We start from the raw sequence: 23,995 nt of genomic DNA, 5'->3' as shown, positions 1-23,995 counted from the left end.
CTAACTCAATTTGGCCGCCCGCTCCATCGTCTCCCGAGTCAACTCCTCGCCCGGCCGACGCTTCTCACTCAACCTTCCCAGCCGTCGAAGCTTCGAGATCATCTCCTCGTCTCCAAAATGGCTATTATGCTCGAATCCCGGATCCCGCGCATAGGCCACCCGGGCCGCGTCGACGAGCATCCGAGCCGTCATCCCAAACACGCGATAGTGCGGGACCTGTCCACTTTCTTCTTGTCGGGACAGTGTTTCCACCGCGGCGTTTTGGGTCTGATTACCCGGACTGCGTGGTCGGACGGCGTGGTCGGCATTGGAGACAAAGAATTGGTGCACTGGAGGGGTTGTTCGGGTTCCACAATTAGAATCTTCCCTCTGTGTCTCTGGGGTGTCTTGACTTGGGGAAATTCATGAGGGATGACAGGTTGAAGACTCGAGTGTGAAAGGGATGCCAAGGTCCCACACGAAAATCAAAAAGAGAAAGGGAAGACCTGTGTTCAACAAAGAAAGACTGCCATCAAGTATGTAGCATCCGGGATAAGAAGGTTCAAGACACGATTATGTTCCCTGCCTCTGTAGCCCCGGACTCATGCACATTGGTCAATGCACTTTCGGCCGGTTCACCCAAGCAGCCATAAGCAAGACGAGTCAACTTCGAAGAAAAGTCTAACGCTGTCCTCGCGTGGCTTTGCTTCTCTTCCAAATCAGCTATAGCCAGCCAGCCAGCCAGCCAGCCAAATTTGGACTTGAAAGGGAGGAAGCCACAAGATGAAACACATCAAAACCGGATACCAGATATGAGCGCACCTTTCCATGCAGGTCCCACCAGCTTCCGTCTCCCTCGCCGGGCGTCTGTTAACCGAGCCATGTGGCTCTGGTTGTCTGATCAACCTCATTGTAATAACAACAAGGGGTCAACGATAAGTGGCGGTGGGCTGCCAGGGGAGGAAGATGGAAAGGGGAGTGGATCTGCAGGCAAGCAATGCGTGTTTAATCCGAAGAGGTCAATGGAAACAAAGAAAGTGAGACTTCGGCAGGGAAACCGCCGATGCACGCGACATGCCTTCGTTTTCCTCTTTGCTTTTTTCCCTCCGGAACGAGGCAACGCATTCGCATCCGAGACAGGCAAAAGAGGGAGAATGAGACAATATGCCGAGCGACTTCCTCTTTAGGAATACAGCCGACAATTTGCACTATCCGCCCACACTCATTTCACTTGCACGGGAATACAGATAGGCCGGAAGAACAAAAAAGAAACAAGTTGGACATCAACTCAGTGAGAATGCTTTGGCCAGAGTGTTGGAGAAAAGAAAATTTGGGAAAGCGATGATAAGAAAAGACACTTACTTCGCCAATTGCTATTATGCCACAAACTCCACGATCCCTTGTACCAATCCCCCTCTCCTCTCCCCTGCGAATTTTTGATCCGCAAAAAGTCATCGAATCGTGCCGTGAATACCGCGGCGACTTCACGAGCATCCAGACGAGGAATCAACTCGGTCTCGGGATCAGCATTCATTCCCGTCGCCGGGTCAAACGAATGAAGCAGTGCCACACAGGGTCGCACCACCAGTTCCGTTTTGGCTAGATTCGCTGGTAGTTCGCACAGATGCTCTACGGCAAACGGAGGCGGAAGGGTCTGGTTGATGTCTGGTAGTCCGATTTCCTCGCAGGCCTCACGACGGGCGGTTTCGAAAGCGGTTTCGGAGAGGGTATCTGCTTTTCCTGTGGGAGAGAGAGATGAGATCATTTGACTAGTTAGCGGATAGAATCTCAAGCTCTGGTGAGTCAATCATTGTCTTAACATGGAGAAGATCTTGAGACTGGATACTTCTCATTTGGGGGGCAAAGCGACGAGCCATAGTTTCTGGTTTGTTTTTTGTTTTTTTGTTTTTTTGTTTTTTTTTTTTCACGCTTCTAGATTGTCTCAGGCCATGGCCGTCACAGATCTTGGGGGAGTGTTTGCGTCGTCGTTTGACAGGTATCCACCCACGACTGGGGTCCCACATCCCGTAGATGATGAGATTCGAGTGTGTCGATCTTCGGACATGCTTCTCCATTTCATGTCCGTTATCTCATTTTCCCGCTTGCACTTGAAGACGGGGGTCACAAAACGAAAACTAGAAAAGCTACGTACCTCCAGGTAGCGCAGCCTCCCCTGCGTCTGTATATGTTCGAAGACAAACGCAATTGATCAGCACATCGCTCATCCTATATCATTCCGAGTCCTCAGTCCTGCAGGCTGTGGTCTCCGGATAGCACCAACCGACCGGAAATTGCCAAGCAGGAGACGCGCAACGGAGATGCCAGCACCACAAAAGAGGTAATTGTTTCCTTGAAGGAGCTCAGAAAGGAAGGATACATACATGAACTCAATGTCTTGGCCCGAATGGTAATCACCACCCGCAAGTCACCGTGCAGATCGGCATACAGCAGTATCAGTACTGCTGCCCGTCGGGAGAGCGGCACGTCGCCGTATGTAGTAGGTGGAGGTGTGTACTTTCGCAGACGATCAATTGCGTCCTGTATAGACAAGCCATGTTAGTGAGTGTGGTAAGGAGGGTCTTCAACAAGATATTGGAGTATGTGCTCGAATGACTCCAAGGTGGTCTTCGGATCATTTTGACGGAGAACTCGTAGCTTGCATCGGTCCTTGACCCTCAATCCTCCCCATTCTTCCAGAGTCAGGGGCGAAATGGGGATGGTCATCCAGGAGGGGGGGGGAAATTCGGGTTGACATTGTCAACCACATGATAAAGGTTCTCAGTTTCTTCTTCTGGAAGAGAGATCCCTCCCCCAGAAAGAGTGGACAGATACTAAGGATGAAAGAGAAACGGCCATATCCGAAATGGTGACTCTTGAAGTCCATCCCAAGACATGTCGCATCCATTGAGACTTGAAGCTTGGATCCAAATCTTCGAGACAGCTTTCGTTTCTCACTGTGCGCTGCGCATGCATACGCACAAGCCCGGTTCAAGACCACTCGGCCTCAGCGAGCAAATAATCGAGGTCATTAAAGATGCAAATCACGGGCATCTGATCAACTCAGGCAATGAGCCACGTCTCGCAAGCGAGGCATGAAATCCACAGCTCCACGACTCCACAGGCAACCTTCCGGAAAGACAAACAACATTCAATGATGCAAGGTTGTGAGAAATAAGAGACGGGATCCAGACCTGCGAGACAGCATTAAGAGGCGCCATTGGACTCGCTCGTGACGGAACGATCGTCTGGAGCTTTGTAATGCGACTGAAGAGCCGGGGAAAGCGAAGATGATTGAACAGTGATGGAAGGTAAAAACTTCCTGCGTAGAGTTGAGTTCGAATGCTAACTCTTTTAATGAATGTGAAAGGCTGGGTTTGTCGATTTCTCATTCCTCTAGGATAACGAGGGTCGACACGACCAGATGAAATTGAGCGCAGTCTTGAGTATTTGACATCTGCGACCTGTGTCGAGGCGTGTATGTCTCCGCTAGTCTTGATCAGGTGAATGGGGGCTTCACTTGAGCTAGCCTCCGTCAAGGTGACCGGTTTGTAGGGAAGTATGAGCTCTTGATCGTCTGTTCTCAGATCCAACAGAAGTGCTTCGGGCTGTCAGGCATCTGACTTTCCCCACGTTCTGGACGGGAGCCGAGGCTCGGTGTGGCTGAAGTGGGTCCCGCCGCTTTTTCCAGGATTGCTCTTCTGTCTGCCAGTGATCCCACCCCTAACAAGTTCCAAGCAACTGTTGCACGGTAATCTGTGTGAAAGACATGGGAGGAAATGGTGAGTCAGGATGCAGCGTACGTCTGAACTGATAGACCGGATATGTCTAGATGCTGCACCTCGTAATTGGAGAAAGAACAAGTGTACTTTCACCATCAATCAGGAATTCCATAGGTGCAAGTATGATACTCTGTGGTTCTGCTGATAGAACAATAGGTGCAAGAACAACCTTAGCTAGGCCACACAGAAAACTCAACGGACAAGAATCGCGTAGAAAGGAATCGATTCATGCACTATATTGTAAGCCGATCAAGCTCGGCAGTCAAAATTCTATTCATATCAATAGCAAAGACAAATAAGACACGTGAGAAGAGATATAGAAGAGCAAAGATTGGTAATAACACAGAATCGCCAGCAGCCTGCGGTCCCAGGGAATGAGGAAGATAGAAAGGGGAAGAATGATGGATACAACCAAAAACCTGTGAAAAGGAGAAAATCTATGTAAATATGACCAGATATCTTTATCTGAACCCACAACCGTTACAATGCGAGACCTTTTTGCACTGTCAATGTATAAACCCTCGTGTCGCCCTCACTTAGTTGGTCTTCTTGTCATCCCATTTGACAGGGGATTCTGCAGCCTTGACACCCTCGGACACAGCCTCTTTGGCCTCGGCAGCTTGCTTCTCGGTGGTCTCCGCAGCAGCTTCCATGCGGTTTTGCTCCTCTTTCTCATCGATGTCGTCGATATCCTTAGGGGGTGAGACGCCCTTGCCCTCGTTCTCACTGTTCTGCTCGTTCTCCTCCTCAATCAACTCTTCCTGCTCCTTGATGACCTCCAGACGCTGCTTGTTGGTGGCAGCACCCTCGGCATTGTGGACCTCGAGCTCGATCTCGTGGAACAGCTCTTCGGGGATACTAGACAGGACAGATTTGAGGGCCTCGATCTGAGACGCCATCTCGGATTCCTTGCCACCTTGAGTGTACATGTAGGCGTTGCTCAGCACAAGCAGAGTCGAGGGAACGCCCTGCTTAAGACGCAGATCCAACCACATAGTGAGATCTTCACGCAGGCGGGCGGGGGAGACACCATGAGTACGGATTCCGCGACTGGCGCAAGCCATCTGCAACTCGGGCACAGACAAAGAGTTGACACCCTCGTATGAGATGGCCCGGTCGTCACGCTTGATCTGTCGCATGCGGTGACGAATGTTATAGCGCAGCATAGCGTCGGTACCAAAAGTGTTCAAATTCATATAACGGCAGATTCCCACGAGCTGAGGGCGAGACAGGTTGTCCAAGGTCAGATCATCCTTGAAGATCTTGCAGACCTTGATGACATCTTCTGTGGAGGGAGACTCGCCGGTTTTGCGAATCTTGCGGAAAAATTCGGCAAATTCCTCATTCTTGACAGTTGCTGCAGTCAAAGGAAGGCCGCTCTCCCGAAGCGTGTTTCGAAGGAAGGTAGAGACTTCCGAGCGCGTCGAGCTCAGTTTCAGAGCCTTGGTCTCCCGGCCTTTTTGTCCCTCGTAAGTGCTAGGAAGCATATTGGGGAAGACCTTGAGCGCGATGGGGAGCAAAAGTTCGGCGAAAGGAACGATGACAAACATGGAGAAAGGGACAAGTCGGCCGAGATCCTTGACGGTACGTTGAAGCTGTGATAAATATCCGTCAGCACTTGACATTCAGAAGTTCTGAAACCAGATAATGCTCGAAGCAGTGACTAGCGAATGCGTACCTGACGATGCTCTCTGCGGCTGAGCTCATAACCAGCAGCCATCTTCAGTGCCAATCGAGAACTGATCTTGACCTCCGTAGCGAGCAGTTTTGTGCCATCCCAGTAGTGCTGAATCTCCTTCTTGACCTTCTGACCAATGGTCAACTTTTTGGACTCCTTCTTGTCCTCGGAGACAGCTTTAGAGCCTTCCGCGAGAACCTCTTTACTGTTCTTCTCTGGCGACGAAGCCTTGACAGCATCTGATTTAGGTTCGGCCGTGGGCTGCGTGGCTTGAGGCTGCTCCTGAGAAATTGGCTTCTTTGCTTGCTCGGCATTGAATCCAGGTGGTGGGTATGACTGGGATGAGGAGGTCGAAGTGTTGTGCTCGGTAGCGTATCCGCGATGGGGCAAGAGAATGGCAAGCGCAGAGACCTGTGCTGGGATACCTCGACCATTGAACAGAAGACCGTTAGTCGCGGCTAATGTAGCCGGACCCAATGCGCTGGCGCGAGAACGAACTATTTTTATCAGGAAACAAAGGGACAGTCAGTAAGAAAGACCCTTCAATCAAGGTCAAGCGGTTTGTGAAATGACACTTACCGGTCAATGCCGGTCGCAGTGCGCTGGTTTGGCGCACCAGTCGGGCTGATCGCATGGTGGCGGACATTTGCGGGAAATGTTGGGAAGAAGGAAAAGGGAACAAGCCCGGGGAAATGGAGCAGACGAAGATGACAACAACACAGCAGCAGCAGTAGGAACAACAACAAAGGGGGGGATTATTCCACGCGAATCTTCAACCCGTGAGCTAAAGCTGATAATTTTAGCAGTCAACTTGAGATTGGCAAGGTAATAATACTTGGTGGGAGGTGGACTCCAGAGATGTTTTGTGACGCCGGGAATCCATCACGTTCCAATCACGTGATATCATCCGGCTTCGGGAGTTTTGGTGGTCGGAGGACCGGAGTTAATTGGATGGCAGCGCAGGCCTGGAATCTGCTTGACTCCGCGCCGGGCGGTCTATGGCGATCGCGCCAAGACAGACGGAGCCGAACGGACCCTCCGTACCGAAGTTGAGGTGCGCGATGCGGATCGGACACCGACCCACCGAGACTGGTTATGGTGAAGTAGGTGAGAGGTGAAATGTTGATGATCTGTAAGCACTGAGAGTAAGCATTAACCAGTTGGGAGTGTCAAATTTTTGATATATCCTGTATTTACTATATTATTGGACGAGTGGTGGGCATATTTTGAGCGCTCTGGGAAGTATTGATATTGACATCATCGAGTTCTCAATAAACACAATGCAAGTAGTAGACCGTTATTCATCAAGTCGGAAATCTGACCAGCGAAAGAGAGACCAAGATAGACACAGCACAGAGGACGCCGGAGTCAAAGGAAACATTCACGGCTGATACAGGTAACAAACAACGCAATCAAAAGCTCCGGAAGAGTAAGGTGCAACTTCACAATCATCGAAACAATTCGCGCGAGGCCATAAAAAGACCGCTGTCCGCCGACCAGTTGGTGTACTGGAGATGGGTATATGAAAAACAAAGAAGACAGTTCGACACAACTACGACTCCTGACGCACTACACGCTCCCCGGCTTGAGGAGCGTCGTGGGCGCTAGAAACCGCAGCCGAAGTCGCATCGAGCAGAGGGATCCGGTCAATGCTGCCACGCTTCTCCAGAGGCGCAGGAGCACCGAGGGCCCCACTCACTGGAGTAGATGAATCGGGAAGGATAAGTGGACTGGAGGCATACTCGGGAGAGCTTTGCCACCGGGCAACGTCCTTCTTCAACTGCTCCAACTCCTTCTGGAAGCGCTTGCCAAAGACGTCAATGTAGTAGGTGGCACCGTTGTGGATGCTCCAAATGAAAAGAGCCGACATGTACAGCCCACTCGCCCAGCGTGACCAGAACCAAATTGGGCAAGGAATCATCGTAGATAAGGCAAAAGAGTACTGAATCAGCATGAAAGCTGGCTCTTGCAAGGACTCGGGAAGGCCCAGGACGAATTTCCCGATCCAGGCCTTGGAGTACGACTTGCGAAGCCAGGTGAAGCTAGTTGGACGGCCGGCGGCAATCTTATCGGCGCGACGAACCGTGATCATGAAGTGGTAGGTTAGCTGCCAGACCAGGTACGGAATTGTGGCCCACGCGATCATGGCACCCAGGGAGTAGTGCTCGGGATCTCCCGGTTGACTGAACTTGATTGCGTAGACTGCGGGGAACCGCTCCTTGAGCATCTCCACCGGAGTCAGGTGAACGATGCAGTGGAGAGTGACAGGTGGCATGATGTGGATGAATAGACTGTCGGTAAAGAAAAGGGCATGGTTAGTCAGATGTAAAGAAGAGCCATCCAGGGATACTAGAACTGGAGAGGAAACTTGACATACCTGACCACTTTATCCATGCTGTGAAAAACCAACGAATTTCGCCACATGGCAATGGCCGCCGCGTTATTGCCAAAGGTCAGGCAGTAGGTGCTGATAAACAAGCGCTTCGATCCCGGGAAGAACCAGATGGAGAGCATGCAGAGCAAATTGACAAAGTAACAGAGGTCGGCCAAGAAGTAGTGGTAGCCCTTGGCATGGTAGGTGTACCAGCGGATAGGCATAAAGTAGGCGAGCTGGACGGTGAACCAGTAGTAGAAGAATTGGGGATAGGAGCCCATCAAATAGCCACTGATGAAGATGTTGAGGACTCCAGCAATAAACGAGATCTTCTCGCGCAGGGTCACTGTGGCGGTCTTGTTCCACTGCTTGCCCAGACGCTCGACACCTTCCTTCATGCGGCGACGATACTTCTCGAGCTGCTCATCAGCCGTGGGTACTCGGCGCCGCAGTTCGCCCACCACTCGTGTCTTGGCATTTGCGCCGGTCGAGCGTAACTTTTCCCGTTGCCTCCGGACTTTCTCTCGCTGCGCCGTGATTGCATGTTGCCATTTCTCGAAGCGCTGCGAGAGTTGGATGTTGTCGAGCAGGTCAAAGATGGTCAACTTGTCCAGAGGAGGAAACGTGTCCCAGTCCTCCTGATAGGAACTGCTGTTGGAGAAGGATGGATTTCGGGAGAGTCTCCCCGGCGTATCCGTGGGCGAGTGGTACTCCTCATTGTCATAATCATCGAAAGGATTATCGATCAACTCGTCGACCGACGGAGTGGCGGCCACCGAGTCCGTTCCCACAGTGGAAACGGACTTGCGGCGTTCCCGCAAGGCAGAGTCCTCCATGAGGAATTGCTGTTGAAAGGATAAGATGGTAGGACCGTCCCGGCAATGGGGATATGGTCGACTGAGGAAACGGGTAAACGTTAGCATCCCCATTGTGCATGCGAGAGCAGAATATCGCGACGAGTGCCGGCGCCGGCCAGGCGAGCACTTGCCTTCTTATCGGGCGCGCAATCTCTCAGAAAAATCACTCTGTTTTTTTTCGGGTTTTTTGACTTTGCCGAATGCAACCTGTTGAGGGGCAACGAGAGCGTTGGTTACATACCCTTATCGGATCGCGAGAACCACGGCAGGTATCACGCGGGGAGCGCCAGCGCGCTGTGGTTGGTGAGGGGGTGCGAACGGGATGCAAGCACGAGCAGCTGTGCACGAAGACGGCGAGTCTGATGAGTGGACCGGTGGAGGCACACGCGAGGTCAGGAAAGGGTTCAAGGACGGGGGACTGATGAGAAGACGGAGTCGTTGAAGGCAGGTGGACAGGGTCTTCAAGCTCAGTCGTTGCAGGGGGGGAAGTCGCAGGGCCTCAGGAAACAAACCATAAAGCAGCGTCATCGCACACCGTCGCCGGGGAACTTGTCATTGGGTCGTGTGGGGGCCAATTAAGTGGCTCCATTGCGCCACAGGCCTGGATCCTCTTCGGAGGGCGAGTCTCGCCTTTTGCGTCGGAAAAGGTTAAGCCAACGCCAAGCGATTTCCTCCCCCACGATCCACGGGAGAGGTGAAGATCACGCCAATCTTGCAGGTATGAATAGTCCGAGATTAGTGTGTTCTCAGCTAGTCAACTGTGACTCATCGAAGCAAGTGACTGGCGCCCGCTGTCGAGTCAGTTTCAAGGTTGGTGATCGTGTGTGTGAACAACAAAGTCATTCGGTGTATAAGTCGATCAATATCATCATATCCATATTGTGAGCCTTGTGCAGCGCAAATTCGATAATTGATCACTACTGTCTCCTGTAGACCGTCTCAGTTCTGACTCACGTGGCCCTTCAGCGCGGAGTCCACTTTCTCCGTCCCGGACTGAACCCTTCTCCATAGGTACTTGACGCTACATGCAAAGCTTGCAAAGGTCGCTCACAACAGGGTATGCCCAGTGGCTAAACAAGCAATCGTCGTGACATTGTGCTTATGCTGGGAAACGCCCGTCCATATGACAACAGAGCCGTGATGTTCGACATGTGTCGATCCATGGATAAGGCTATCAAACAAGACCAGACAGAGCTTGATGAGACATTCGCAATACATTGTCGCAGACTCAAGTTAGGCATCCATCATGCTCCCGGGATCGTCAGAAAATTGCGTCCCGACTGACTCAGCCCAAATCGTGCAATCGAACAATCGGATCATAGCAAGACTTGTGAATCCTGACCAGCCCAGATTGAGAAATTGTGATGATCGATAAGTGACAATACCGCGATTCCGCAGCAACAAGATCTCAGCATGGGTTTAACAGATCTGACGAGGCTGCACCGAGAAAATGTCGAGACCGCAAGAGGGGACATTGAAAACCGCAAGGCAGGATTGCGTGGGTTGCAACGAGGTCGCAGAAACTGAAGGTCGAACCCACGGAGGAGAGGCTACCAGTGATGAGCCCTGTGCCGTGCGTGGACAGTCCGTATGTCGACGGCAAGCAATTTGTTTCCTTCCTAGGATCCCGCAAGGCCTCGAGTAAAGGAATATACGCCCTGCTGAAACGGAGCCATAAGGAGTCTCGATGAAAGCCTGGTACTCGTAATGCCCTGGCTTAAGTCCCTAGGGGGGGGGGGGGGGGCCAAACGCATATGCAAAGGTGAAAATTATCTTCTTGACTATTCAATCGAGAGAGGGTGGCAACAACTGTCTCGATCGAAGTGGAGATGGGAGGAGAAACAGAAACAGGGAGGTAGATTCGAACGAAGAAGAAAGGTGTATCTTATACGAGTTTCTCAATCTGACCTCATAGAGTTGGGACAGAAAATGAATAAAGATTCAGAAATGATGGGACACGCGAGGGAACATCTATACTGACCTATTCCAGGAAGTTGGAGCATATTAGGACAGAAAGCCTAATGATTGAACTCAAAGTGAATCAATCAGGTACTACGTTGGTCCGGCTAGCATGTACGTTGTTATTCATCCTCGTCATTGTTAGAATTCATCCATCACAGATGACCTCAAACCAGGCGATGTTTTGCGCAATCTTTTGTTAATATTACGATAGATCGAGCCCTCGAGAGTGCGAATTTTGCTCACACTGGAGACAAACACTTGAAAGGTATGACAAATATTTCCATGTTGGACCTACATAGAGTTATGATGGGTACTTCTAAAGTGCTTTTCTGGCAACATGCCCGGCAGAAGTGAGACAAGTGAGAGAAGAAGGGAAGAGGGACGGAAGCTCATGTGGGTGTAGTGGGTAACTCAAGCAGATACCCAAATTAAAATTGTCTTTACTCCATTTTATCTACTGTCTAAGTCTTCTAAATCACCATATCACAATCTTAATCACCAAGGTAATAAGTCATTGAATGAAAGTGTGCGACAGCTGCGAATCAAAGTACGTGTCATGGAATATACGTTTTAGGGCCACGTAATGAATGGGATAGTATGGTGTATGGGCTATCAGACATATAAGAGAACCGTAATTACAGCGCTGGATGCTTTGATAGCCGAGGGACGGGAGGGCTGCCGGGCATGTTTTTCTCTTCAAGCCTCGATTCTTGGTCGTATTCGTGATTCATTCTTGCTCCATTCTTGACTCATGACAGTGATGTATGGCGCTGAACCCAAGACGGAACCTGAACTGAGAAGGTAGAAAGTGAAAAGAAAATAGTGAACACACGCCCCCAATGTATGTATATAGTACTCTTTATTAGTAACCAAATGATGAATTCTGTGGCATTTGTGCCATGGTCGGCCAGTAACCCGCTGATGCCTTCACACTGGGCATGAATTGTTGCCCATAGCATGGGGCTAGGTAGGTTGACTCAATGGGGATGTCTTTGATAGTCGCAGGGGACGGCTGTGTTGCCAGTACACCGGAGGGCATGGCGGTGGTATACGCTCCGTATGTACCAGGGCTATGAGGACCGCTGGAGTCACTTGTTGTAGGAGAGAGAGGCAGCCCGTGTGGGTTGGGGTGTAACCCATGTGCAGCGACAGGGCCCATTGCCGCATTGTCATCGAGAGGCATGCCATGAGACTCAACTCCATAGCTGTCCTCATCTTGGTCCTCTTGTTCATCTTCCATCAAAGAGAGGGGCGCGATATAGATACTTGAGGATAGGTCGTCTTCGTGGCAAATTGCCTCGGGAAGATGGGTGTGTCGAACTTGTATGCGAGCGTTTGCGTCTGTGATGGCTTAGCTTTTGACACTCCTGAACCATGTGATGGTGACATGTGCATGGAGTAAACCAACCGAGGTCTCCATCCAGGAAGCGTTCCTCCAATTCTCGCACAAAGTATATCTCATCTAGTACCTGAACGCGATTCGTAGGAGTGATCTGACGTCGAACATCCTGACCAGCTTCTCGCAGCTTCTGGGCCGTGATGCCGTGGCTGTCCTTTAATTCACACAGAATGTGCACAAGAAGTTTCAAGCGGTCTACAGCAATTTCATGATTGTAAATTAGCCAAGTCGATCATGTCAAAAGTCAAAGCTTGCTCGTATATCCGGTCTGGACTCACCTCTCTTGAGCAGATGGTCTGGTTCTCGATGAAGAACTCCCAGAGGCCACCACGCTGGCTTGGTCTGTTCCGGGTCCACACGTTGTGCTACGCCCGCAATGACCTTCCGCCCATTGTATGGAAAGTGAACCTGCTTTCTAGGTTCCACAAGCTTAATATAAGACTTGGCGATCGTTCGACAATTCAATTGCTGGAAATCTTCAAAGGCCTTCTCGTAGTATCGTCGAAGTAGATCACGATCCCCAACTCGCAGGACCGTGTGACCAGGTCGCGGAGCTGGTGTAGGAGAGGCCGGTTTGTATTGAGGCTGAGCATTGCTGGTTCGTCTTGAGTCGCGTCTCCTCCTCTTATTCTGATCCAAGAACTGGCAGGGTATCATCTCCGCAAGTCCTGTTGGTCCCGTACGCATCAAGCCAGGGCTCGAACGGGTTGTGAAAGGCGAGCCTTCGAATAGTTGACTAGGACCTATGTTGCTGGTCAGCAATCGTCGTTCATGGCCATTGCTCTGTTTCTTCCTCTCGTGCAAAGATCTTGGATAGCGCTGCTATGGTGCGGGTTTCAGGCTTACTGGCATTCATGGACGGTAAAGCACTGGTCACTGGGCTTGGGTTGGCCAGTTTCACGAAATTGTCCGTCACCTCCGGTGTGAAGATCGCACCACCACAGCCAGCCATTGAAGCTGAAGCCTTGACACGCAGCTCGCCATTGTGATCCAAATAGATCATGGCATAATGAGGATGTGGGAAATCGACACCAGAGTCCGACTACGTGCATAAGTTAGCCCAGACTGTCGCAACATATATTACCCCCATTGAGGCCTGCCGGAGCCTTCAATTGAATCCTTGTCTGTCAACAATGATGGGAGCGATTGTTTACCATTGGGTTCGCGGGAGATATTGAAGCTTCGGAGTGTCTGCGCTCGAGTGCATCACCAACCTCCAGGAGTGGTCTGCTCAAGTCCATGTTTCCCAAGAGGTGATGTAATTCAAGTCAAGAAATGTCGATCGATGGGTTTTGCAACTTCGATAGTGCGCGTTCCTTCGATGATGTTATACAGATGTGGTGATCTTCCTTCAGGATGCAGGCGATCTATTGAGAAGGAAATACAACATATAGCAAAGGGATGCTGGTGGATCCCCGAGAGATAAGAAGAAGAAACTGCTTTAAAAAATCAAGGCGATGGCTTCTTTCGGTGTGAAAATTGATGGAGATACCGCAGCTCGCTGGTCGAGTCCGACCAGCAGCATAAGAGTACTACTACTGTCGAGTGCCCTGTACCAGTGTACAGTGTACACTGGCCATTTGATGGGTACAAATTCCGCCGCCACCTGCAGGGAAGGGGTCGGTACACCTCACCGCAGTTACTTTGCGAGGTCAAGCAGTCGAGTCGGGCGAGATCCTGCCAGTTGCTTATTGCTATTCACGGCCATCAAAAAAGCACCGTGTACACTGTACCCGCTGTCTGGGTAGATGGAACTCTCGGGATTTGTATTGTTGGGCCCTTTTGGTTTTCTTCTCTTTTTTTTTTTTTTTTTTTTTTTTTTTTTCCCTTTTCGGGGGTCTTCCTTCCAAATATTCAAGCCTTCTCATCTTGCGCGCAAAGTCTTCTCCATTTACGAAGAAGAACGATCGAAGCTATGGCAGATCTCCGCATCATCGCGGTTTCCAAATCATGCAGACTTGCGATTTAGGGGGAAACAGATTCCACTTTCATGCAAGGACGTGAGGGAGAAAGAAGAAAAACTAAACCGTCGGTGGGGCCCATTTTGGTGGCAACGAGGCCGGGCCTGCTCGCAGGTCGCCTGCTCAGCGGCTGCAGCCATGGATTGACATATTCCCCTAACTCTGACTTGTCGTGCCTCGTCTTTCGTGTGCTGCGAAAAGGGCTGGCAGGAGGGATAGCGTTCTGGGGGCAGAAGGTTGCGGTCAGATTGTCTTTGCGTAGCGTCATGCATCTGTCTAACCGAGTGAGGAATAGTCTGGGTTTAGACCAGACTGACCGTTGGGTCGAGATCGTCAAAAATAGTAGTCCATCACAATACACATCGGGTGTCCTGTTTTACACAATTGTTCCTACTTCCTACTTCCCAGTGGACGCTAAGTACTCGCTGTACTCGACACAATACTTGGTGGATGTCGTACATTATTCTTCATTCACCATGCATGGAATGGACACGGCGGTAGCAACGACCCCTCACCCCGCTGCGAAGTTCTTACAGTGGTAGACACTAGACAGTAGACAATCACAGGCCTCCCAAGCACCGTACCGATGGGATGCACGGACATCAAGTGAGAAATCCGATTCAGCCTGGGAGAAACAAATGCATGTACTGGATAGTATCCGACCAATGGATCCGATTCAGACCCCAGATGCAGCTGGGAACGATCTTGATCCCCGAATATCCCGAGAAAGCCTAATCTGCCCGATGAGAACTCTAGGAAATGAAAGGGCAAGGAGTTTCCAAGAAGGGCTGCCTATTGCGGAGCAGGGCTTGGTTTCAAAAGTCACGAGGTCTGTGTGTGTACCTCGTACAGTAGTACTACTGTGTGTCGTGTCGGATGGGGCTGATAGATCGCTCAAACTCTCGCTCGAGAACAGAACGAAGGGGAAAAGAAAAGTGACTCCTCCACACCTTCGCGCGAGTGTCGATCTTGAATTAGTGTTTGAGATTGTCACACACACATGGGTAGCTGTGCAGCCATCTGGGCGCCCCTGGCCGCACTGCTCAAAGTGATAGTGCAAATAGTCCAGCGCAAGCTCAGGATATGGAGTACGGTGGACGATAGTGGTAGAGAGAACGGACTTGGACTGAACCTTAGCACAGATGCTGTGATGATCAGATCAAAGGTCTAGACATTCATCTTGGCGATAACCCCTACCAGACGGTGTCCAGCAGTGCCTTCCTCCCGCCAGAGCACCCCGAATAGTAAAGTTATTGATAGGTCAGTGCGTCAACTTATAACATTGAGTCCAGCAATGAATATGAAAAGGTTAGTCAAAGTCAACGCATGGGGCGACGATACGACATCGTAGTAGACCATCGAATTCTCTGGACAGCCCCCCCCCCCGAGTCGTATACCTCCAGATGTACCGTGGATCGGCCAACTGCAAGGAAAATGAGAACAGGGTTGCAAATCAGAGACTCAGTCCAATCTCATTGTTACATGACTCGTGAGACGCATTTGTTGTGCCAGGCTAGAAAGTTTGAGCTTATCTGAGACTTCATCCCTTGAGCCGCTTGGTCAGGGTTAGGTACCTGATTCGAGGATGCCTTCAAGCATGAACAATTTCAGAGTGTGTTAGTTGCAAACAGAACTCCAGGTACCCAGCAGCAACAGAGAATGTCATCATCCACATGGGATCGATCGTCCTCGCTGGCCAGACCTATGGTCGAAGCATGCGCGCACAGAGATCATCATGAACCTGGAGAGCTGAAAAATGATGATGATGAATCCCATCATCATGATTGCGAAACACTCGACGAGAAGTAGTTACGACTCCAGATGGCAAAAGCACACATCTACTGTAAAGCCATGCTTCTGTCGAATGAAAAGTGCACGAAAAACGAAGGGAACAATGAGGGATACAAATGACTGTCAGTATGTAGTATCTTTGTCGTTGGTCCGGAATGGCATTCATTGTCCAGTAGGAACTGCTTCCTACTTCCGGATCGACAGCCAGATCCTCTTCAGACTTCAGACAGCATGCCGTGAATTTGACCACACTGGGCTCGAGGGATTCTGAACGGCGCTGAAGACCTTTCAGCGCGAAGAATGGCGGCACTATTGAGTGAGTAATTGTTCTCAGCTAACAAGACTCAAGGCTCCTCTTAGCTGGCGTTGCACGGTCGAACTCCCTCAATTGTCGGACTCGGGCATGCATCGATCGGATCCGGTAAAAGTCGCCATGAAATCCGCCTGCAATGACTCAGGACCAAGCCCAAGATAGGCTCACCAGTCCCGGAGAGTTTGGAGTTTGGAGTGACCCCAATCGGGCGGGTGCCTGTGAGCGGAAATTGCATCCCCATTCCGAGCATGTCTGAGAGCCAACAAATCTCATGAGTCTCCAGAAAGGAACAGATGATTGTCTGGGTCTCGGTCTTTTAGGCCCTGGATAGTTCAGCCTGCCTGTGCGGGTATCTCCACTGGAGCATGACCCCAGCTCTTCCTCGCTCCCGACCCACATCACCACCAGCAACACACCCCCTCTGAAAAGAAGGCTTGCAGAGAGGGAGTAACCCAGTCGGCGAGCGCAGGTGAATGCATGGTCACAGTCACGATATACTCCTTCTCTGCTGCACAGCAACCGCCGACGTCGTGACTGTGGATCGGGGGAAATCCGGCACTCCACAAGTCACGATTCAATCAGCTGGCGGCGGCGGCGCAAAGACTCGACACGTCGAATTGGCTCACAGCCACTCCTGATTCGAAGTCCTCGACCTCTCGTCTCGGGCCAAAAGTAAACGAATGCGGTCTGGCGTCATGGATTAGCCTCAACGTGGCGCGAACTCAAAAAGCTCGTGAAACCATCACCATAATACTCCACATTAAGACCCTGGGAGTCGACCCAGCTTCCTGGTTGATCTCCAGCGGCAAAGCATTAGCTCAGTATGACAATGATAGAACCCCGGCCAGACATCCAAGATCGACCGTTTCTCTCACTGTCCCGGGATCCAGCGTCAAATCAAAGAGCTCGTTGGAAAGGGAGGTGGCGTCGAGAGCGCGGGCCTTCTATCCCTTGCGTAGGTAGCGGGGAAGGCAAGATGCAGAGCTGTATTCTGTGCTGTACAACAATGCACGCAGTGGACTAATCCCAGATCTCGAGGGCCTTCAGACCCATGCTTATGGAGCAATGGCCTTTATCAAGGTCAATCGTCAAGCAAGAAAGAATCCACACAGAGGCCGACGCGTCGACGCACAACCTCGCCGGGAGATCGAGCGGGTCCTGAAGACCAGCGCTGAAGGCTTACAGGGGTTGTCTTTTCATGCCAGTGACTACTACTATACTCAGTCACTTAGACGAGCAGGCTGGGCACATATCGGCGATCACCCTGCTGGGACGAACACGTATGCGGAAGATCCAGAACAGTTTTGGTTTGGCGACGGCGCCAGCATATTGAATGCACATGGCGATGGCGACGTGGCGGTTGCAGCATCTCGGGGTTCAGGGATGAAAATTCTCGGACTTGCGCGTATTGCTGGCTTCACATTGCCTGAGACCCAAACACGCGAAGCATCCGCGCATCTCTCCCGGTCGTCGCTTGAGAGATGAGGAGAGTCTGGGCTGGGGAGGAGTTGCCGTGATATGTACACGGTGAGTCTCTTTGCGTGAACAGTGGACGATGTTGAAAGGTGGGGTGATTCTTCTAGACTTACCAGATGTAAAATCGTAGACGGATATTGATGGGGTGTGCCAACTACCTGGTGAGTCCCCGTGGCGGCACTGGCCATGTGTACATTTCACAACAGCCCAGACACGTGGTTTCTCTGAGACTTGTACTTTTCATATACCTACTCAACTTTCTGATTCAAGTTATTCCTCGATCCTGTAGAATTTCTTGATTCCCATCCGTCTGTACCCGTTAATTTTTCCCTGCTAGTATGATATTTCCAACAAACATCCGCGAGATCGTCGCGAAGACGCTCAATCTTTTGCATCAATCGACCCCAAGAGCAGCCTCGTCCGGCTGACAAGTGAAAAGCCAGGAGCAAGCGAGAAGCGCTCATATTCACGATGCCCACAAGCTACATTATATTAGCAAACCCCCAAGCTCAAGGCAGCTACACTTCTACCGTTCGCTGTACATGACGGTACAAACACATTCTGACAAATCGCTTGCTCTGCTAGGCGAACTCATCTGCCGCCTGTTGACGCACACCGGTCCAATCGTCCCTATTCATTGCTTGCGATGCTGCTTCTGACTTCATTCGCCGTCTATCGGTGCACATGAATTGCCGTACATAGCGCATGGAATGAGCGCATTGCAGACCATGGTAGCATCGAGACACTGCCTGCACCTAGAATGCAGTGCTACCAGATTGCTGCATGCTGAGAACCGCCATTCGGATCTTGCTGCCGTCCATTGAGTGTGCCTCCATGCTGACGCGACTCTCATCTTCAATCATGGAAGAAATCGCCAGGTTCACACATGCGCGATTTACATTTGATCTCAGTTGGAAACCACGGCGACGTATACCATTCCAAAGCACGTCTCCTTCATGTCAGATGAAGGCTCATCTTCCGTTCTTGTTTATCTTTTTTTCTTTTGAATTGAGGCGGTAGCAAAATTGGAAGGCGTCATGGAATGTCCTCACGGTGCATTTAAGATGACGAAATGTTATAAGAAGCATCTGTCACAAAAAAGACGCTGAGAGGCACGCGTTGGAGGAAGCCCAAGTTGGCGTGATGAATACAATTGGGGTCACCCTGGCGAGATTCTCCGAGCCTGATTTTGAGATTGACGAAAGCGACAAGAGTCAGGAGGACATTAAGCCAGCGTCGTCCTGGGCGACTCAGGGCTCTCTAATACGTGACGTCCTAGTATTTTGTGGTCAGAGATTTGTAGTATCGAATTCACCTACAACGACTCGCCTGTGCATGAGGTCGAAACTCAATTGATACTATCTACTCACTCTATGAAAGTCAAATCCCGCTTGCGAGATCTTGGCGGGACTCGATGGAGTTGGGCTGCTGAAGTTGCAATAGACGGAGCATGTCAAGGTTTCTCAACTGACAATTTGGCTAATGTTGATCAAGACACCCAAGAAGCGGAAGTCTCTCTTGGGCCTGAACAATCCCGAATACCTCATACACAGATCATGAGTACCTTATCTGATATTACTTGTATTATTCGAACGCTTTGTGCTTCATTGCCTACCTGAGTGCTGCACGGTGTGAATTACTCGGCTTCGCAAGTGGGAAGCGCTATTCACATACAGTTCACAGCGATTGCAGCGTGCAGGTCTGAGACTAAGCCACCCGACCAGCCACTGCTCGAATTTCGCAATTGCTAAGATGATCAATTACAATCTCCTAAAGACCAGCCCAAATTATCGCTGTCAAACTCATAAGAAGTACAAGAATGATATTTAGATAGAGTGTTCTCCACCGGCTGCCCGTGACAGTTGTTTCTCCATCCGTCGAGAACTGATGTGTCAAAGCTAAGGAGAGGTCCCAGTGAAGAAGCAAGAGTTTACAATGAAAATGAGGAATAGGACGCAATAAGCAAGTCGTAAATCCATCAGGACGAGTTATCTCACCCCGCGACTTCAGGTGTACTTTCGGAGCTGGAAGGAAAAATGTCAGCACACTTCAATCGAGACAGGAGGTCACTCAAGCGCCGTGTTACTCACATCGAGGGTCAAAGACTTGCTGCTGTTCTCCACCTGATCGCGATAGATGCCGACAAGAGCCTCACTGTTCTGGAACAATCCGGCTTTCAGACTGATCACAATGAACTGCATGCCGGGAGCTGCGTGGTCATGGATGTAATTGGCGATGCGAGCAACGTTTGTGTTATCAAGCGCAGCGTCAACCTCGTCCAACACGAAGAAAGGTGATGGTTGGTAAGAGTGGATAGCGAACAATAAAGCGAGTGCGGCCATGGTCTTCTCACCCCCGGATAGGTGCTCCATGTCTCGGAAACGTTTCAGCGGGGGCATGGCATGGTACTTGATACCATCCAGGTATGGCTCATCGGAGTCTTCAATGTCCAGATAAGCTTGACCCCCTAGAGGATAATTTGTACTCCGAGTCAGCTCGCGGTAAATGGGACCAATCTGCTCTGAGATGTGCGTAAAGGCTTTATTGAAGAGATCGGAACGTTGCTTCATGACCGCTTCAAAGTCATCCTTGGCTCGTCGAGCGTACTTGCGAGCATCCTCAAAGTCCTTTTCAGTGCTCCGAAGTTTGTTTTCCACACTTTCCAGGCGCTCCATAGCCCTGGTATTCGGAGCCATCTTGTCCAGTTCACTGTTGAGGGCGCGAACTTTATCGAGCAATTCTTCCTCGAGCTTCTCGTCGGTTCCCTGTGAAATGAGTATTTAGTTAGATGTTCAGTGGAGATTTCCGAGTAAAGCGACGATACCTCTTTAAGCGACTCTCCGAGCGAATCAAAATCGACTTCAATGCCATAGTCTTGAACGATAGGAGACTCATCCATCTCATCACCCTCGTCTACGTCCATTGCATCAGGATCGGCGGCGCCCTGTGCGAGGTCGTCGATTGGAAGCTTGTCAAGTCCATTGGAAGAGTCTGTAAGAGGAATGTCGATGTCTTCGAGCTTGCATCGTCGCAAGAGAGCATATCGACTAGAAGAGTTTCGCTGGATCTCGGCTTCAAGAGCATTAATCTGCTTAAGGGTACCTTCAGTGTGCTTGCTGCGCTTCAGAAGCTCCCTTCTTTGTTCGGCAAGGTTTTCAGCAGCTTGCGCATAGATTTCTTTCTGCTGCTTAAGATTCTCGCGCAACAGTTCAAGCTCCGCGTTAGACTCATCAAGCTCATTGCGAATTTCCTCTTGCTGGACCTGAAGCTCTTCAATGAGGCTAACGTCACGCTCGTATTGAGCCCTGAGACCGTTGATACGATCATCAGTAGCTTGGATTCTTTGTTTTTCGAAGCTCAGTTGATTTTCAATACGACTCTTCTGTGTTGTGAACTCGAGCTTCTTTTGCGAAGCCTCCTCTTGCAATGAGCCCTGCTGCGCTTCGTACTCGCGAATGTTCTCAAAACCAAGACGCTTGCAGAACCTGCGGTAGACATCATCCTCCACAGCACTGACAGAAGCATCAGTGCTTTCAATGGTCTCGTCCAACTCATCGAGGTTTTCTTTCCTCTCTGTGTATTTGGGTCGCAGGTCTTCGTGTTGGCGCTTGACAAAGTCGAGCTCGCTTCGTTTGCTTTGAATATTTCGTTCAAGCGCCTTCAATTCCTCTTTAGCATAGCTCAGTCGCTGCTCGAGCCCTACGAGCTCTCCCTGGAGGGTTTCTTCTTCAGATCCACGTCGGTGACTCTTTGGAAGGGTGGCGAGATCCGCCATCAGCTTATCCTTCAGCTTGTGAAGGTTCTCAACTTCAGAGTCCTCCCAGCGCTTAGACGAACTTTGCTGAGGACCACGTCCACCAGTCATCAAACCACCCTTGTGAATCACAGTGCCATCCAGAGTGACAGCCTTTGCATCGACGTTACGCTCATAGCACAGATACTTTGCTGTCGCAAGATCATCACAGACGATCGAGTTGCCACAAGCATAGCTGATTGCGCGAGCGACGGAGTCGTCGTAGTCGATGGTCTCAATCGCAGGTCGCATACCCCTGTGCATACCTTTCAAATTAGAATTGAAGGCCTTCACCTGAATAGTTTCTAGGGGGATGAAAGTTGCCTGTCCTGCGCGTTGATCACGCAGATGCTGGATACACTCCTTGGCAGTCTTCTCGTTGTCAACCACGATCGCATCAAAGTGGCGACCAAGAACGGTGCTCACTGCGTCGGCATATTTCCTCTGTTTGGGACGACAGAGATCACTGACACGGCCTTTCACGCCAGGAAAGATACGTTTCAATGTTGAAACAAGTTCTTTGGCCCGAATTTCACGCTCATTCTGCTTTTTGCCGTCATCGGCTTCAAGCAGCTTCTTGAGCACAACCTGGAGCTTTTCTTCCAGTTCTGTTCGCATCTGGGAAATCTTCAGGCGCTCTGACGTGAGAGCATTGAGGTCCTTCTTTTTGCGGTCGATCTCCTTGGTAGTCGTCTTGATAGTATCATTCAGAGTTGTCTTCCTCTCGTTCATGGTAGCCATCTCAGACTCCAAACTCTGCAGCTGCCACTGCGTGCTTTCGAATTTGCCCTTCAAGCTGTTCACAGCTTCAGCTTCAGTCTTGCGTTGCCGACGTAAATTGTCGAGGTTCAATTGGTCCGCAGAAGATCGCTTGCTAACTTCTTCTCTCAGCTTGTGGTATTCATGCTGGTCTGCCTCGCTCATTTGCACTCCCTGCTTGCTCATGGTTCTTTGCCATTCTGCTTCCCACTGCGCCTGGGCCTTCTCAACAAGCTTGAGATCTTTCTCGAGCTGCTTGGCATTGTTCGCCTGAGCGCTGCGCTCCCGGTCGATTTCAGAGATTTTCGAGGAGTAACGCTCAACCTTCTTCTGCGTGATGTCAATCTTTTCGTCGACAGGGATGAGTGAGTTGTTGAGATCCTCAATATCCTTCTCTTTCTTGACGATGTTCTTTTCAGCCTTGCCAACATCCCTGCCAACGCGTGCGTGATCCTTCTTTGCCTCCTCGACATTGTTCTCGTACTTTTCCATGCCACGGCGATACTCCTTGAGTTCCTCTTGGTATTTTTGAATATCCGCACTGGACTCATCGATGAGACGCTGGAAGTGGAAGAGCTTCCACAGAATATGTGTGATGATGGCCTGGTCGCGCTCCTCTGCCTTCTTGGTGTAGTTCTCCGCTTCCCTCTTTTGCTCTTGGTATTGTTTGACTTCGGAGTTGATACCTCGCCGGCGATTGAGCTGCACAGTCTGCTGCTCCGCGGCTTCTTCCGCCTCCGCTTTAAGCTTTTCATACTCGGCCTTGTACTCCAGACTGCCGGAAATCTGCTCGATCAGACGAGTGAGATCTCTGGGCGACTGTGAGGCAATAGCCTCAACATCTCCTTGGAATACAAGGAAATTTCGAGCGCGAATGAGAATGTTCTCTTCCTCCAAGGCTTCGTTGTACTGTTGTGCAGTCACGGTCCGGTTGTTGATGCGGTATTCGCTAACGCCAGAGCTGGTAATTGAGCGGCGCCATTGTTGCTCCTCGCCGGCGTCATCTTCATACACGGCCATAACCCAGGCAGTCTTCGGATCGTTCGCGCCTCCTGTATCCTGCGACTCGTCCATGGCATCGCCATCTTCCTCGGGCTCGCCTTCTGCTCCGTTGGCGGTGGGCTCTCCGTCTACTTTCGAGGTACGCAGGACCCGCCCACGGTAGACCAGGTCACGGAGATTGACGGACCGGAGATGAGACGATTTTATTCCTAGAACGAACGATATCGCATCCATGCTGCTTCGTGTTAACTCATGTACGTTTTGCCAGTCGCGATTTTCAATAAAGTATCGGTTGGACGCACGAATTTGACTTTCCGGAGCCATTAGGACCGATGATAGATGTGAAGAACGCATCACCGAAAAGAAGGGTGTGGTGACCTTTGTAGGACTTGAAATCTGAGTGGGCCAAATGTTAGGTCGTTTCTGCGCCATGTAGTCAAATGGTGTTTTTTCTTACTGAAAAGCTCCAATCGAATGAGTTTCCCCATTTTGATCCGACTGAGCTTCCGAGGAAGCCGTGCTCTCAGAAAAGCCAGGCAAAAACGTTCAGATTCGCGAACGGAATTTGCGAGTAATAGACCCAGGCTCGCTGATGGTGGGAGGGGCGCGATATGGGGAACCGCGTCGGGAGACGCGCCGGGGAAGATCACGTGCCGGTGTGGTCTCCGCTGTCGTCTATAGAAACGGTTTGTTCTTGGAGCAGTTCACACTTCACAGTGACATTCTACGATAATAGTATGAGGCTCGACGTGCTGAAGAAATTGTTACTCATGCCATGCGCCTGCAATCAGATCTGGGCTGCGGGTTATGGATATCATGTTATGACTATTATTCACCATCATGCATTGATTTCGATATGAGTGCTGTTGCGA

General features: G+C 50.6%; 6 protein-coding genes across 6 annotated transcripts; 1 reads left to right on the top strand and 5 right to left on the bottom strand.

The window, feature by feature from the left end:
* N7539_007846 (NUDIX domain protein) lies at window positions 1–1,744 on the bottom strand (the record flags this gene model as incomplete). Its single annotated transcript, XM_056937447.1, has 2 exons — window positions 1–329; window positions 1,342–1,744. 2 exons carry the CDS (start codon window positions 1,742–1,744, stop codon window positions 1–3), a joined length of 732 nt encoding a protein of 243 aa, XP_056787312.1.
* Window positions 1,745–4,294: 2,550 nt separating this feature from the next.
* N7539_007845 (MRS7 family protein) lies at window positions 4,295–6,082 on the bottom strand (the record flags this gene model as incomplete). The annotated part of the gene is made up of 3 exons (XM_056937446.1): window positions 4,295–5,353; window positions 5,437–5,933; window positions 6,016–6,082. The coding sequence occupies 3 exons, from the start codon at window positions 6,080–6,082 to the stop codon at window positions 4,295–4,297; spliced, it is 1,623 nt and encodes a 540-aa protein (XP_056787311.1).
* A 247-nt stretch (window positions 6,083–6,329) lies between these two features.
* Window positions 6,330–8,739, bottom strand: N7539_007844 (glycerophosphocholine acyltransferase; the record flags this gene model as incomplete). Its single annotated transcript, XM_056937445.1, has 3 exons — window positions 6,330–6,566; window positions 7,007–7,727; window positions 7,814–8,739. The coding sequence occupies 3 exons, from the start codon at window positions 8,737–8,739 to the stop codon at window positions 6,330–6,332; spliced, it is 1,884 nt and encodes a 627-aa protein (XP_056787310.1).
* A 2,752-nt stretch (window positions 8,740–11,491) lies between these two features.
* On the bottom strand, window positions 11,492–13,269 carry N7539_007843 (DUF2841 domain-containing protein; the record flags this gene model as incomplete). Its single annotated transcript, XM_056937444.1, has 5 exons — window positions 11,492–11,970; window positions 12,038–12,223; window positions 12,307–12,771; window positions 12,875–13,070; window positions 13,183–13,269. The coding sequence occupies 5 exons, from the start codon at window positions 13,267–13,269 to the stop codon at window positions 11,492–11,494; spliced, it is 1,413 nt and encodes a 470-aa protein (XP_056787309.1).
* A 3,889-nt stretch (window positions 13,270–17,158) lies between these two features.
* N7539_007842 (uncharacterized protein) lies at window positions 17,159–17,578 on the top strand (the record flags this gene model as incomplete). The annotated part of the gene is made up of 1 exon (XM_056937443.1): window positions 17,159–17,578. The coding sequence occupies one exon, from the start codon at window positions 17,159–17,161 to the stop codon at window positions 17,576–17,578; it is 420 nt and encodes a 139-aa protein (XP_056787308.1).
* A 2,057-nt stretch (window positions 17,579–19,635) lies between these two features.
* N7539_007841 (cohesin subunit SMC1) lies at window positions 19,636–23,611 on the bottom strand (the record flags this gene model as incomplete). The annotated part of the gene is made up of 4 exons (XM_056937442.1): window positions 19,636–20,334; window positions 20,394–23,358; window positions 23,426–23,519; window positions 23,581–23,611. The coding sequence occupies 4 exons, from the start codon at window positions 23,609–23,611 to the stop codon at window positions 19,636–19,638; spliced, it is 3,789 nt and encodes a 1,262-aa protein (XP_056787307.1).
* Window positions 23,612–23,995: the final 384 nt, after the last annotated feature.

The sequence above is a fragment of the Penicillium diatomitis genome (genome assembly GCF_028827545.1).
Source record: "Penicillium diatomitis strain IBT 30728 chromosome Unknown utg000011l_segment0_segment0, whole genome shotgun sequence".
NCBI lineage: Eukaryota > Fungi > Ascomycota > Eurotiomycetes > Eurotiales > Aspergillaceae > Penicillium > Penicillium diatomitis.
This window is presented reverse-complemented; position numbering and strand designations above follow the sequence as displayed.